Consider the following 16771-nt stretch of genomic DNA (forward strand, 5'->3'; position numbering starts at 1 on the left):
ACAAATTTGATGTTCCTCATTTATAAGTGTGAGGAACATATTTGAATAAATCAATACATTTAAATGTAAAAACAAAGTAATTTTATTACGTTATGTGGATTAAATAATTCTAATTGTACTCATGATGTTATTTTCAAACAAAACAAAAAAACGTTCATTTAACTGGACTACTATTAAATAGCTCTTCTCTCAAACTACACATCCACAAACATCCAAATCAGTCTTGTTGGTAAGGGTTTGTGGCTACAGACAGGATTCATGCTGCTGCTTGATTGTGTACGAAGAGGAACCTGGCAGGTTTTAAGAGGTAAAGCTGTCTTGCTGCACTCTGTAGATAGGGATTGAGATGGATTTAGTAGAAAGTTGTTTGACCGCAAACCACCAGCCTTTTGTTGTCAGTATTAGGGAGGAGGAGAAAAATCACACTACATCCTGCCCTCTGTATAAATCAATTAAATGCTTTCCGTTTTCTGTTCTGTTAAGTCGCTCCACATTCAATCGAGCTACCTTGCTGTATAGAAGAATATCTCGCTAAAAAAAAACGAATGCAGTTGACATTTGACTATATGATATGGAAGTCTGTTTCCACCGCTAAATAAAAAATTAAAAAGAGTATATATATCACACAATTGTGAGAGAATAAGTCACAATTCTGACTGAGAAAAAGTTAGAATTGTGACTTTATATCACGCAATTGCTAGTTTATATCTCGGCATTCTGACTTTATAACTCGCAATTGTGAGAAAAAAAAGTCGTCATTATTATTCAATTTTTTTTATTTAGCAGCAGAAACGGCCTTCCATACTATGATTTCTTAAACATCACACAGGGATTTTTAAAACTGTTTTTCCCCTAAATACATCAAAAGAAGAAACGTCATTAAAGTCAAGCCCACTGCACATATTGTGTGCCAAAAAAAAAACATATTTCCCAACACAATGTTTACGAGCGCAAGTGAGGTCATATTCCACTTAAACATAACACTATCTATATCGAACTATAACGCCTACATAAGAAACACCACTGGCTTGCAAAAGAAGCTATTAGACTAGATTCTTAATACACAATAACAACGCTTACAGTAAATTAACTAAATTTAATATCATATGTGCATATCCATATTTCTCCCAAGCCATAAACACAGTGATGTCACTGCATGGATACAATTTATTTAACAACTCCAATCATTTGTCTTAAAAAAAGTTATTTATATTTACTTGTAATATTGAAATATGTTTATTTTAAATCAGAAAATAATGAAACTATATGACCTTGAAATCATTCCACGAGCCCCAGTACCATCTCTATATTGGACAGGACAGACGGACATGGCTTTTTTTTTTTTAAGTTCTTCTTGTAACAATGATAAATAATGAATGATTTTGATACATGTATTGAGACATCTATTCATAGTACTTCCCCAGTAGCTATTTAACATGACGTGTGTCCATGCTGCAGAAACAGCAAAAAAATACTGAAATCCCACCACCAGTAGGCAACAACCACAATAACACATTGGCCACAAAAACTACACCACCTACAGTTGCAAGTTTTATCTTGGTCTATTTTAACTACTTTTCAAAAGTGCCAATATTGAGAGCGATTAACTTCTTTGGAATGGAATTTATGTGGTTGATTATGTACACAGCAGTAAAACACTAAAAAAGGTTTAAAAAAAAAAAGCTTAATAGGTTTAGAATGTTTAGCAGTGTGCCATCTCCAATGACTGCAGAGCCAAGGTAATGCTAACTAAACCGGGAACACGTCTCACTGTAAAATATGTGTGTCCAGGTCCAGCCGATATATTAAAATACAATTTCTGGCTGTTTACACCACCTGTTAGCGGATAGGTGTAGCGCTTACAAAGTGTGACGGGGTGTGTGCAGGGCAAACTGAAGTGCAGGAAGAGGCCATGCACAGGGCGTAGTTAACACTTTAAAAAGCCCTGTGAAATAAGCTAACAAATCTGTTCAAAACGCTCATAAAGCTTGTGAAAAATAAGACGCTAACCACAAAACAAATAGTAAAGATCAAAAACGTACATCAGGCAGGAAAAGAAGCATCTCATGGGTGGGTAAAACACCAGTCACTTCGTTGACTTTGATTACTACAATAAACTCCTAACAAATCCTTCAGGTTGTGCATACAATTGTGAATACTCCTTAAAAGTACATGAAGTCATTTTCTTCATTAAAACAATGAAACTGAAATCATATCAAATACGTAGTTCAAGACGATATTTTGAAACAATATGCAAAAATTTTTGATAAACACATGGCCATTACCTCATGTTTGAGATCGGCTATCTGATCCTTGAGGTCTCTGATGTACTGGCTGGAGTCTGTGTTGTTGAGCTGACCTTGGACCTTTCCTTCCTCTTTCTACAAAACAAAACAAAACAAAAACATTTTATAGAGATTATGCAAACCACCTAGAACAACTAGCAATCATTTACAAAATTAACATCACAAAGTTGTTTTCGACGCATTCACTGTTTTGAGCCATCTCTCGCCACGAGTTACAGCCCAACTGGATCACTGAGTAACTCGAGAACTGAATCAGCCTAATTTGTGATAGAGTCATTTAGACCAGTTTTGTGAACTGTATAACCTGATTCACTGAAAAGATCGGACCTGCACTGTCCTAACCAGCCACGACACAATTAGATAAAAGGTATCTTTTCCATGTTAATCACAGTTATTGCCCTAACCAGATGGGCAGATTCTATTTTAGAAACAGTTTCTATTTCTGCAATGCTGTGGCTGGAACAACAACATACAAAGTATGACAATAATAAGAGTTACTTATGTGCATTATTATGTTTTTTCGAATATGCCTTTTCATGCAATAATGTCATATAAAGTTTGTAAATGTAAATGTTCTGCAAAGTTATAATGTCGAAAGTGCAAGATAAAGTTATTATTCTCTCGCAAAAGAAAGAATCAACTCTGAACCGCCTATACGAGTCGTTTGTATTTTGAATCTCACTGCGTGCTAGTTCTCGGTCACTAGAAAATACATTTGCACAATGCCTGCCTATGTTGTCCACCAACAAGCAAATTGTCCTGTCTTCAAACACGTCATTTTACTGATGACTGCTTCTCAAATTTCAGAATTCAACGGGGGATTCGCAAAATGCTTGCTCTTGAAAGATGGGTCAGTGCCCAGTTTATCTGGACCAGCTAACTCATGTTATTACTGTCTTACTGAAAGAGTTCTGCTAAGCTGCTGTGGACAACTATTACCTAAAACGGTGTCTGTTAATGTAGATTATCTGTCGTTTTTCTTACTTCGAATAAAGACAAAGGATGGAGCAAGATTTGTTTTGTTAACTTTAATGTTACATCAGCCATTCATGTTAGTTCTCAGCTAATGTATGCACTCTTATTGATACAGTTCCTGCATGTGCACTGCAATAAATTAGAAATCTGTTGACGGAAGTACAGTTGTTAATGCTGATAGTGATAATGTACCTCAAAATGAGTAGCGTATCACTTAGAAACGTCCTGCTCAAGATCTTGTGATGGAGGTTCGGGTTGAATAACTAGTTTTTCCAATGTTTCATCATCAGACTCGTACTCATGTCTTTACAGTGTGTGCAAACGCTGAGGACTTTGGAAGCCTCCTGAGCTTAAGTTCAGTTATGTAATGGCCATTAGCTTCAGTCACGTGGTAGACCAATCATAGACTGGGCTGTCTGGCGAATCAGAGCAGAGTAGACTCACGGAAAGGGGGGATTTAGACTGATTCATTTGGATAGTCCTTTGAGAATCACTGAACAATGTGGTGATGTGCAATGTATATTATGAGAATTAAAGTGTGTGTGTTTGTTTGTTTTTTACCTTAGGTGCATGTAAACCTGTTTAAAACTAAATTAGGAAACTTTAAAATAGCATAATATGGGAACTTTAATGTCAAAATAATTTAATGAATGAAATTATAAAAATAAATGAAAGGAAACAAGAATGTTAAAACTGAACCCAGTGTGAACAAACAAACAAGTGTATTCTATGACAAAGACTGTATCATTAACTCAGTATGTGGTGTAACATTTAATTATGTAAAAATATTAGATTTATGTATTTTTTTGTTTCGTTGCGAGTGCAGTGCGCATGCAGAGAGCCCGTCCACGTGCTCTTCTGTTTGGATGTTTTTTTGATTGATTTTGTCGTGTCTCGTAGTCGTGTAGGTGTGTGGGCAGACAAATGTCTTGTCGCTGTAATCTTTTCACATCACATCTGATTAGGACACGGTATTACAACAGGATTTCGTTCATGTTTTGAAGGAGCATCACTTTGCTCATTAATATAGGTGTGGGTTTCTGCAGGTCAAAACAATGTCCGTGCACAAAGGTCTATATAATAGGTCACGAAAGCTGTCTGTCAGTGTGTGGGGTAGGGTTAAGGGTTACTTTCGTACAACCATTACTCCGACCCAGTCTCCATTAATGTGGCACAAAGCAAGGAAAGATATCAATAATTTCGGACTATTGAGTTTTTGGTCAGTTCCTTACGTGCAGCTATCATATGGTTTTAGAAAACTTGTGATTTTCAAAGCACACCATCCGCTGATTGTTTTAAGCACTATGGGTGACGCAAGGCGCTGCTAATGCGAACCTCTGGGCTAGAAAGCTCTTGCCTGCTCTAGAAAAGATACTGATCCAAAGATATTTAAAGGCTAAAGTCCCTACTTGTATAGCCAGTTGGTTATGAATATTGTTTCCCCAGAATATCAGCAGTGAAATCCGTCTCTGATCGGCGCACGGGGACACAATTAATAATAATAATAATAATTCATTACATTTATATAGCGCTTTTCTAGACACCCAAAGCGCTTTACATATAGAAGGGGGGAATCTCCTCAACCACCACCAATGTGCAGCACCCACCTGGATGATGCGACGGCAGCCATATTGCGCCAGAACGCTCACCGCACACCAGCTGATTGGTGGAGAGGAGACAGAGTGATTAAGCCAATCAGGATATGGGGATTGTTAGGAGGCCATGATGGACAGAGACCAATGGGCAAATTTGGCCAGGATGCCGGGGTTACACCCCTACTCTTTTATCGAAGAACATCCTGGGATTTTTATCGACCACAGAGAGTCGGGACCTCGGTTTAACGTCTCATCCGAAGGACGGGGCTCTTTGACAGTAAAGTGTCCCCATCACTATACTGGGGTGTTAGGACCCACACAGACCACATGTGATCGCCCCCTGCTGGCCTCACTAACACCTCTACCAGCAGCTACCTGGTTTTCCCATTTGGTCTCCCATCCAGGTACTGACCAGGCTCAGCCCTGCTTAGCTTCAGTGGGAAACCAGTCTTGGGCTGCAGGGTGATATGGCTGCTGGCAAGTAAATAAGTAGCCTAAATAAAACACACATTGGCAAACCTGACCTTACCTATAAAAAAACCGCGATTGGGCACATCATTTAAACATGCTGCTATTTAGCCCACTACTAATTAATGATTATTTTTTATTATAATACAATTTTAATTAACTCTACTCACTGTCATGTCAGAAGGGAAGGGGTGAATGACGACTAAGACAAGTCTGAAGAAATTAAACCGTTAAAGAGAGCATGTCTTTTTCAGGCAGACCATGCAATTCATTATATACCAGCAGGCCTAACAAACATATAAGAAACAAACTATGGAGCATCAATATTAAAGAAAGGATTTATTTCTGATATCACTCCATATTTTGTCTGTCTTTTAAATGCCTATTCCGCAAGTGGTAGCCTACGATGACTGGCTGTTTTAAAATATAACTAATATCTAAACAAAATAACCCAGGCAGTATCATCTACGAGATTTTTAGACCTCTATACTGACAGCTGGGCTCATAGCTTGCAGGTGCAGGTTTACTTAGTGGCCTACTATGATGGGAGATGAATCATCGGTCAACTTGAACTGTATTCCTCTTATTACACACTGGAGAGGAAAAAATGCTGGTAGGCCACCATAGGCTACTTCATTTAATGTAATAATATTTAACAATGTATATATTTTTTTTAATTTGATTGGTAGAACCGCCACCAGCTCGAATTTAATTAAAATATTCTTTTTTGCCACGTCATCCACGGTTTATCCATGAAGAAATTGCCCATCCACGCATTTCTAGTGTGCAAATTACAGAGTGCACACCTACACACAGAAATGCGCTTTTTAGACCGAATTGAGATCTCTTTTGAATTTCCGTGTTCTTTACCAGACACATAGAACACACAATTATCTCAAAATGCCCGCCATAAGTGACAGCAACCTATAAATACCTGTTGCTGTACAAAAAAACACAGTTTTAACAAAGATTAAGCTATATTTCATTTTTCTTTTTGATAGAGTGATTGACTGATAATTTTGTTTTTGTTTTCTATAATTCAAAAACCATATGATCCGAACTGTGAGTTTTGTGATCTGTTGTACCGCTAGTTTTTCACTGCTGCCGAATGCCTTGGGGAAGCTGGGGTATTAAACAAACATGTGTACACAGTACATAACATGTTTACCCACCACATTCACACCTGTTAAAAAGGGAAATCAAAACACACTACAAACATGCTGCAAAAAGCCGTTTTCCTCTGTATCGGTACAATTATGGCAAGCCACACAGGACGGAGTGAGGAGTTAAAAAGGAGAAGAGGGGTGTATTATAGAGATACTGAGGTGAAATCAACACATGCACACCCTAGCAGGGATGGGTGTTTTCAATTCCTGTGGTCTGCGTTCGACTGTGCACGCAGTCCTCTGATAGGCTGAGGATGGGGATGGAGAGGGATCTAAAGTGTTCCAAGAATTTGTGTTTTTCTTGAGGTTTCTCCCCCTCCCCCCTCATAGTGTTGTGATAAGGGAAAGGCAGTTAGCTGACTTCCTTACACTCAGCTGCATGAAATCAGCAGGTGGTAGACTGCAGCTAGGGACATCAAACGTCTGAGTAATGGCTTCCTCACTTCAGTACCACCCCCTCCCCACAAAACAAAGAGAAAAACAATTAAATTCTATTCTTTCAATTTAGACTTGTGTCACCATCTTGGTTATCATCAAATATATGATGCTCTTCACTGATTCGAGAAGAACACTAGATTGCTAGAGTGCTAAAAACTAAAATATTAATTGATTTGTGTGATTCTGGTCAATATAATAAGCCTTGGGCAAGGTTTACAATATTGGCAATATTTTAATGGATATTCATTTTGATGATATTGAATCCTAAATTCCAAGATCAATCGTTGCATTTTCTGTTGATACACGAACACAATTTGACTAAACATTATTCACAGCAAACCTCGCGATAAGCTTTGTGCTTTGTTACGTTTAATAAGAAATAAAGACCCAGCTTTCAAATTATACCAATTATTATGCAAGTCAAACAATACATGCAAATTTTTATTTTATGTAATTAAATTTAGTAACAATTTAGCATTTAATGTGGCATGACAGACCTATGTAGTCACCTCAGTTCAAGTGCCAGCATGGAGCCCACATGAATCGATCATTTCTTTCTCTCTACAATCAGTTATATCACAAACCCACACACACACACACATTTTATGTATATATATATATATATATATATATATATATATATATATATATATATATATATATATATATATACATACACACACACACACACACACACACACACACACGATATTAAATCAGAATCAAATTCAAGAATTAAAATCAAAATCAGTGAAATCTGTGTCAACTGGCAGTCCTGTTAAAAACTAAAATAAACATTTTAAATTATACAAGTAAATTTATTCATCAAAAAGTATAATGAGATTTGCTAAAGAGTACATTGCTTGGAGTACTACAGGATTTGTAGTGAGTTTAAAGATTAACTTAAAGTGAGTGTTAGATGACAGCAAATATGTTAAAGATATTAGATAAAGACATAGATATTAAAATGTGTGCAATATCAGCCAAAAACCAATATAGAGCCAAATATTGTGCATCCCTGATTTGTGCATTTCAGTAATAGGAAAAAAAGTCTAATGTAAACTGCAGTGCAGTTTAATACAAATTGAATTAAATTCTATTTGTACTTTTAAATATTTAATATTTTAAGCCTTACATGACAATATATTTTAAGTAAAAAAAGACTATTCTCTTCAGAACCTAAAATACATTCAGGGAGTTTAAAATATTTCCCTAAAAACAGCATATGCACTGTTTGTTCAGTCCAAAGATATGAGTTAACACAACTTTTAGTTTTTAAAAAAAATAAATCAACAGGTAAACAGCATAACCGTTTTACACAAAAAGCAGAACAGAACTGAGCCACAATGACTCAGATCAAATGGTGATGCTGATGAACTGATGTATCTGAGTTAAACTGTTGGCCTGATTCTGAGGAAGATTCAAATTCGTTAAATTGAGCAATTCTTATCTGATGGAACTAACTCTATTGTGACATTATTCCTTTTTTAAATATGATGCATGCTTAATGTAAAACCTGTAACTTTACATAAAAAGAACCTGCCTATTTGATGACCAATATGTAGTTGAAATAAAATGTTCAGGACACAGTATTTGTTGTTATATATCAGGTTGGCATGGAAACAAACAGTGTCATTTCAGTGTTTCGGGTGCTTGTGATTTGAAACGCTTCTACTAAATGTCACTTTTCCTCTCTGCAGCAACTCATTACTATACTACTGAGATTTCTATTATTGCTTCTTGTGTTCATGTTTATGCATGCATCTTACAAACATGTGCAGAGCTAAATCTCCGTTACGATCGATGAATGCAGAGCAGTAAAGCATAAAGCAAAATGTTAGCTTTGATTATAACTTAGTGCGTTTCACTGCCTGATAGGAAGTGGTTTCTCATCTGGTAATGAAGATAGCTATGCTGCGGTCCCATGGGCCATGCAAGCAGCCGTTTTAAGCTCTGCTAGGTGTTAAAACTAGAAAAAAAAAAAACCTTTACTCCACTAAGTTGTCAAGACAAGAGCTCATAATGGCAGTGATGATGCTCTGCATCTTCGTTGTAAAGGCTTCATTAAGTCTCACTTGCACGTCAATCTCAATAACTAACAGACTGGGGACTGACATGTTGTGTGGGTGTTTTGAAAGGTGTCTATATCTGTATGTTGGGGAGCTGTGTTAGTGTGTTGGTGTCTGGTGTCAGACAGACCTGTAGGTTGACTTTATAGTGGATCTTTCCAGTGAAAATAAGAACCGCACTCACACCAGGTGACTCAGAGTCAGTCCAAAGAAATAAGGCTGTGGTGACATCATGGTGTTATATTTTCCAGCAACGGGACAGAGTGGGCGAAAGGTGAGCAGATAAACTATTAGTTTGATGCTATGTTGGTACAAATGATGAATAGATATGCAAATTCTAAATGCTTCATAATATGATTATTACAATTATTTAATGTGTGTGCGCGCGCGCGTGTGTGTGTGTTCAACAGTAACTTTAATTTGCACATAAAATTTAAAGTTAAAATCATGTAAAATCATTTCAATCATGAAAATAAGGTTTCATTTGGTGGAGTTCTGACCGATAGATAAACAATGGGTAGTTCCTTTCTCTCATCTTCACCGTCTTGTGCCACCAGCCAAAAGGTGAATTAAAAGTATGGTGAGCCAGATCTGTTGCCCACAGCCCTCAGGGTAAAAACCATGTAGGTAGCCAAAACCACAGAACCACAGCTAAGAGCTGCACATGCCTAAAAGGAGCATGCTTGTCTAATCTGATATATTGCAAACTGATGCAAATTCAGCACACATCAATCACTTGCATACATCTAGTAAAATACAAATCTCTCAAGGTTAAATCTAGGAAAGGAAACAGATAAATGTGAGATTACGTAGACTGTCCAACATAATCACACTTCATAGACAGTTAAAAATTCTGAAGAGAAAAGCTTGTAGCAGAAATGATCAAACTGTCATAAAGGTGAGATTTAGTTTCGAATGCAAAAAAAGAAAGAAAAAAAAGCCCGCTTTATATATCTGTCTCAGGAAGGAAAGTCAAACACCCCACACTGATATAAAACGCCACTGATGACATACTGAGCCGATTTTTAAAATAATTTGTCTTCCTGCATGGGTAACGCAACATTTTCAGACAGCAGCGTTTTCTCTGAAGAGATCAAACGCTCGTCTCACTTCTCACTTTAAACCAGTAAATCTTATTAACATAATCTTTCCCTCAAATCAAAACATCTGTATTTCAATCACGGTTGAGATGCCTGGCCCTTTTTACTGTAATGCTAAAGCTGCTATAATTACAGTAAATTTTAACTGGTTTACCTGAAAAGATTGTACCCATCTTACAACAGGATTCTGAAAAACTGTGTATAATGAAGTTATTTTTAACATATAGTGCAAAGCTAGTTAAGAAGAATTACTGATGTCATTTATAACACTTTAAGGCTTCTAAAATACATTATTTATGCTTTTTGTATGGGTTTTGGTTTAATCAAAATAATTGATAAAAATTACATATCTTACAGAAATGTTTTTAAAAATCACAATACCAAAATTGCACTGTTCTAAAAGGGCTAGTTCGCCCAAAAATGAAATTTCTGTCATTAAATACCCTCATGTCTTTCCAAACCCAAATTAAGATTTTTTTTGATAATATTTTTGGATTTTTTATTAATATAGTTTGTGTGACTTCAGTGGTTCAACCTTAATGTTATGAAGTGACAAGGAAAAAATGTTGTGCTCAAAAAACAAAAGAAAAATAACGACTTTATTCAACAGTTTTTTCTAGCCTGTGTCACTCTTACGCTACTGATACAATTTAAACAGTGCAGCGCTTCCAGAATGCTGGATTACCATTGGTCGACGCTGTTCATGTGAGCAACAAAACGCATGTGCATGAGTAGTTCTGTCGTAGAACTAGGTAGTGCTGCACGGTTTACACTACGTCAACAGTGCAAGAGTCTGACACAGGCTAGAATAAATTGTTGAATACATTTATTCATTATTATATAAACAAAGTTGTTAATTTTGTTAGGTTTTTTTGCACACAAAAAGTATTCTCGTCGCTTCATAAAATTAAGGTTGGACCACTGGAGTCACATGGATAATTTCTGGACCTTCAAAGTGTTAATTAAATAGCTGTCTATGGAGGGGTCAGAACGCTCTCAGATTTCATAATATATTCAAATATCTTAATTTGTGTTTACTAAAAAACCTGCATCCTCCGGGAAAAAAAATATGTTCAGTCTATTTTAAGTTAGACTTTAAAGGTATCTTTTTTTTTAAATATAAACATCTGATGGGTATTTTACGAGCTAAGAAACAAAAAAAGCAATACTATGAAAGGGAACTATGAGCAGCTGTTATGGAGAGACTAATGTCATGGAAGGGACAGACTGTGATGTGATGTGATGTGCTGTGTTGGGCTGTGTAACACTAAACTGATGGAGTGTGATTATTTGCTTATTCGTACCTGAATCTCAAGCTCAGAGATCTGCTGCTGAAGCTCAGCCATGGCAGCAATATTGTCAGCTTCTCTCAATCTCACTGCCATTACCTCTTCTTTATTCTGTTTGAGAGAGAAGGAGAAAAAAACTGTGAAATGAAACTGTGACCATATATTCAGCTTTTATTGAATGGCTTATTTTTGTATGTTTAACTGAAAGCAGAATCACACTCTGCATCTTCTCTGCTGATCTCTTAAAACTGAAGCGCTGAAAGGAACTACTAAACCCTATTTAAAGCTAAGTCATGAATGAGGAAATGCAACCAAATCATACAAAATGATGCATATTTAGCTTTTTTTTTGTATCGTAAAGTATCATTATTTTTGGGAGATTACTAACTGCATAAAATGTGTAATGGTAACTAGAATAAATAAACAAATAAATACTTCTGAGAAATCATAATACTATTTGGGTAAAGACCACATTTTTGCACCAGGCTGTGGATTTGACAGAGTTGGTGTCATGTAAATGATAATCACCTTGCACTCTATTTCAGCCCGTTTCCGTTTCATCTCCTGCAGCTCTGCATGCAACATCTTGTTCTGGCTGGTCAAAACCTGCAGTCGCTCCTGTAGATTTCGTGCCTCTAGTTCTGCTCGCCGCATTTGATTACTATGTCTTTGATTCTGCAAGTGAGTACAAAAATAAAATAAAATAAAATACAAAAAAAGACAGCAGTGCCAACTCTGATAAGATTCAGCCTATTATGTCAGAGTAAAAACTTTGTCTCCCTCTATTGACCAAAAATCTATGTATGCTCCCTAGTCTCACCCTTAAGACAATCTCGCACAGTGGCCCACATTCCACTAGCTGCTGAAGTGATGCATATGGCACACAAAACTGTTAACACTTTTAAAGGCAAAAGTCTGAATCTGACTGGCTGACTTCTACAGGTTTTCTGGGAGCCAAGTGTGTGGTGATCTTTAACGGTCCACCAGGAAACAAAGCAGTGTTTAAAGCTCTGATACTGTAAGCAATGAACACCTCATTCAACTAAAGCTGGATTTAAAACTTCCAGACAGAGCATTTTGTTTGTGACACTTAATTTAAGAGGTGGGTTTGCATACAGGGAGAAGTATAAGTATATTTTTTTAATCTTGGAAAACCCTTTGGATTCCTAAGTGTTCTGATTTTATTACTTGTGTTTTTTGTCCCATTTCTATAATGGAAGATCAGGTGAAGTTAAGTACTGTATTAATAAGGGAATATTTGCATCATATGCAGATAAATAATGAGTCAATCAAAAGTCTATTATAGCACAAAGGTCTGTAATTGTCACATGTACTTGCCTAAACATGATGATTAACAAAACTGTGATTGGTAATTTTACATGTCATTTAGACAGCTTCTTCCGGACTAGGTGGTCGGTCCTTGGACAATTGCAGTGGCTATAGAGCCCAGCCCACACGTAATTAGGCAAAGGTCTGGCTATGCGAGACTATGGGCCCTATCATACATCTGGCACAATGTGGCGCCAAGTGTTTTTTGCTAGTGTCTGCCCAATGCAGTTATAATTTTCACTTCCAGCGCCACGTTGTTTAAATAGCAAATGCATTTACACCTATTTGTGCACCCATGGGCATGCTGGTCTGAAAATGGGGTGTATTCAAGCGCATTGTTGGCGTGTTGCTATTTTGAGGCAACTGAAACAGACTGCGCCATTGACCAACTGAACCATCTTTTTAGACCATGCGTACGTTTCTTTCCGTTGTTAAACTAGCAAAAGTGGATTCGGACACGCCCTGAGTGCACTTGTGCCATGCGTTTTAGACCATGTGCTTAAGATTGTTAAAATGGGCCCATTATGTCCTTTGACTTATTTCCTCTACAAATCCTGTGGCCAGCAGTAAAGGCTCAAAACAATTATGTCAGTAGTTTTATTAGAATAGCACTGATTTTGTGTTTTTTGTGTTTTAGTTTTTCTTTAATATAATTTTAATGTAGGGATTTAAACTGTTCTTTTTCATAGTAACCTTTTTTGCACATAATATATAGCACAGGTATACCCTTAAGGAAATGAACCATGGTTCTATTAGATAGTAAAACCCTGTTTGGTGTATTGATTGCCATTAGTATAACCACAAAAATACCAGTTAAACTATGGATAGAAGCAAATTATGGTTAATTTGTGGTTAGCATGGAATAACTACAATAACTGTGTTTTATTTATTTGTTGTAAAACCACAGTTAATTTGTGTAATGTATATTCACTGTCTATGTTTATATAGCATAGCTGACATGTTTGTTTGAAGGACAGCATTGGGCAGGACAGGGAATTTTGTGTGTTTTGTCAGCAAAAAATGTTTTGCTTTTTTTTATTAATCTAAAAAATAATAGGCCAACTTATCAATTATCAAAATAATATTTAAGGCTGGAATACACTACACAATTTTTAAACTCTGAACAGATTTTTAAAAAACTAGGCATCATACACTTGCCGACTTTGTAAATGTTTAAAGAGAAAAGCTGGGCATCATACACTACCAGACTTTAAAATCGTCTGGAACACAAACTTAAAAAACAAGCGCCTGGTTGCTAGGAGACCTAACAACAAACATGGATGTGCAGGAGATGAGCGTGGTAATTTTTGAAGCGACTCTTTGAAGAGCCAAACGCACTTGGATGAAGTCTTGTGTGGGTAGACATGGCCAGTATGGTCTCTACAGACTACAAATCTGTTTTTCTGTGTTGATGAGTCAAAATATTGAGTCTAATCTGTAAGCGTGTTCTGTTTGTTTATTGTTATATTATTTATTTTTATTGCAACACATGTAGATAGAGGACAGCTTCGGATTCATATGAATAAATAGATAATTAAATCATTAATTTATTTACAACATTGAGTTTTTCATTAAAACACTGTTGCTCGAAGAAGCCCACATGCTCTGATGTGGCTTTGTTTGGAACTGCTTTCGTTGACGCTGGCTGCGTCCGAAAAACTAGGCTGCTGACTCGTTGCCTCATCAGACAATGACTTGTAAGGCAGCGTTTTGTGCATGAAGGCATCTCATGAAACTAATTTCGGACAGACTTTTAAGGCAGTGTAACAGTTTAATGATCTACAGCAAAATAGAGAGAGCTTTGGTGGAACTGAACACATATTTAATTACTACAGTAGTGATTTCTTGCTAGAAATTACATAATAACTGTAATATGTTGGTAAAAATCTTACATTTACACACAAACTGAGCCGCAAACGCAACTTCTGGATGCCATCTTTTTTTCCCAGCTCAACTGTCACTGAATGGAAAGCATAGGATTGTGGGATATCATAGGCAGCGAAGGACACATGTACGCTGCCTTCAAAAATCGATCAGATGAAGGTATCTCAGGAGATAGGAAGTGAAGCAAACATCAGATTCGGATGCAGCTTGATGCCTTCAAATGTGTCCTCCGAAGGCCGCATTTTCCAGGTTTCAGACGCAGCCAACATTTAAGTTACTTAATACAAAAGTGTTGCTGTTTTGATTCCTACACGAGTCTCACACAGATGCGTGAGCATCGAGTAAAGTGACCTTGTTTACGTTATTAAATAATCTGTTAACATTTATTGTAACACAACTAATTAATAATTTGCAGCTGTTGACGCTTTGATCACGTTTAAACATGTATCCCGGGAAAGCGTTAATGTAAAACCCAATGGTAAATAGTAACATAATAATGAATGAATTAAGACAAATAATATTTACCTCAAAATGTGGTTTTCTATTTATTATTAGTATTATTATTTTTGCTGTAAATAATTTTACTGATTTAGTACTTACTAAAGTATTTAGTACATACTTTGCTGTATCAATAGGCAGTATATTTATATTTAACATGAAGTATAGGGCTTCCCTGTACATTAATAGCAGCAGCGCATCAGATACGCTTCTGGTGTGCAAAGACAGAGAAAATGCCAGGCAGCCCCGCGGCTGACACGCAACAGAAACGCCACATTCACGCCACGCTTGCAAGCAAAATCAATAATTATTTTGTTTTTTATTATTACAATTAGGCCTATATCTGCATATATGTTAACCTACAGACTTTCAAACATGAAAATGTCATTTATTAATATGTATTCGTGTCAAAATGACAAAATCATCTTTTCCTATTCTATTTTGCCTGGAAACACTTCCAACACGCTCGCTTGTCGCATGAAAAAATAGGCGTCTCTTCTATTTAAAGCATGCACGCGTTTTCCGCTCAGGCAGTGTGCAAGCTCTAACCTGTTAACATAGGAGACGAAATAAAAACGGACAATACAACCTCAGGTAATACAACCTCTGTGCTGTACATCTCTCTAACTCTACATAGAATGAAACAAGCTGATTATTACATTTGGTCCGAATGCAATGATCGGAAAAACATTTTATGGTCCTAAGCCTTCCACAGACCACTTTATAATAATTAAGTGACTTCTCATAAATGCCTGACACAGTAAAAAGGTGTGAGTGTGCCTGGGTGACATGTGTGTCAAGACCTGAGTCTCCAGTTCCAGCATCCTCTGTCTGGTCTCTCTGAGCTCAGCCTGTGCCTCTGCCTCTCTGAGCCTCACGCTCATCAGCTCATCCTGAAGCTCGCTCACCGCATTCTTCCGCGGACTGTCTTTCCAGCGGCCCGCTGTGCGCGCCAGATGCCTCTGTAAACAACGCCAAAAATGTCTTGAAACATTTGATAGTTAATTGGAGGCATGGAAAGGAAAGCATATGGTGTAACTACAACACAGCAGAGCTTGTGGGTATTACACAAATTCTAATATTGTGAATGAAACAGCTACCAATGCGAGTGCGTGTATTCACCTGCCAGTGTTCCTCCAGGTCTCTAACCTGCTGTCTAAGCTCTTTAAGCCCCGTTAGAGCCTCTGCCTCTCTCAGCTTTACACCAATTAACTCCTCCTGAAGACGTACCACATTATTCTCATCTGGCAGGGATGCATTTCTCTGTAACAGAAAGAAATATACACAAGAGATAAGACAAAGTAAGTTTATACACTAGAATGAACAGAAAGCCCTTTTCTGGAATGAATTCTATATGTTAAAAAAACAAGCAGAAAAGGCAGCTCTGACCCTCAAGCTGGCTGGTCTCAAACAAATAACCGCTGAAATCACAATTTAGGTGTTGGTTTAAAGTCCGCACACAGTAGTTTTCAGAAAAACAGCCATCTGGCTAATGCAAAACAAATCTAGATTGCACCAAACTTGGTCACTCTTAATAAAATCATTGAAGTGATCTATGCTAGAAATATCTGATGCAATATTTATCCGAGTGATCAAGTCTCATTCCTGCGTAATAATCAGGGAACTTTGCTGCCGTACCATGGGTACAGCGGCT

The 16771-nt window shown here is 37.0% G+C and overlaps 2 protein-coding genes and 1 pseudogene across 7 annotated transcripts in view; 1 reads left to right on the forward strand and 2 right to left on the reverse strand.

Annotated features, from left to right (window-relative positions):
- Positions 1–16771, forward strand: part of LOC137094242 (protein SPO16 homolog) — a 63922-nt gene that overhangs the window by 36865 nt on the left and 10286 nt on the right. The gene's annotated exons all lie outside the window — the stretch shown is intronic.
- The window catches only part of evi5b (ecotropic viral integration site 5b), a 62010-nt gene that overhangs the window by 2741 nt on the left and 42498 nt on the right, over positions 1–16771 (reverse strand). For all 5 annotated transcript variants that reach the window (XM_067459663.1, XM_067459660.1, XM_067459661.1 and 2 more), the window contains 5 exons: positions 16240–16380; positions 15921–16079; positions 11935–12081; positions 11422–11517; positions 2286–2381 (listed from right to left, as the gene is read on the reverse strand). In XM_067459663.1, the coding sequence (XP_067315764.1) occupies positions 2286–2381; positions 11422–11517; positions 11935–12081; positions 15921–16079; positions 16240–16380 (639 nt within the window). The remainder of the gene's footprint in view (positions 1–2285; positions 2382–11421; positions 11518–11934; positions 12082–15920; positions 16080–16239; positions 16381–16771) is intronic.
- On the reverse strand, positions 5239–5355 carry LOC137094673 (5S ribosomal RNA; annotated as a pseudogene).

Source organism: Pseudorasbora parva, chromosome 12 (assembly GCF_024679245.1).
Source record: "Pseudorasbora parva isolate DD20220531a chromosome 12, ASM2467924v1, whole genome shotgun sequence".
In the NCBI taxonomy this organism is placed as follows: Eukaryota; Metazoa; Chordata; class Actinopteri; order Cypriniformes; family Gobionidae; genus Pseudorasbora; species Pseudorasbora parva.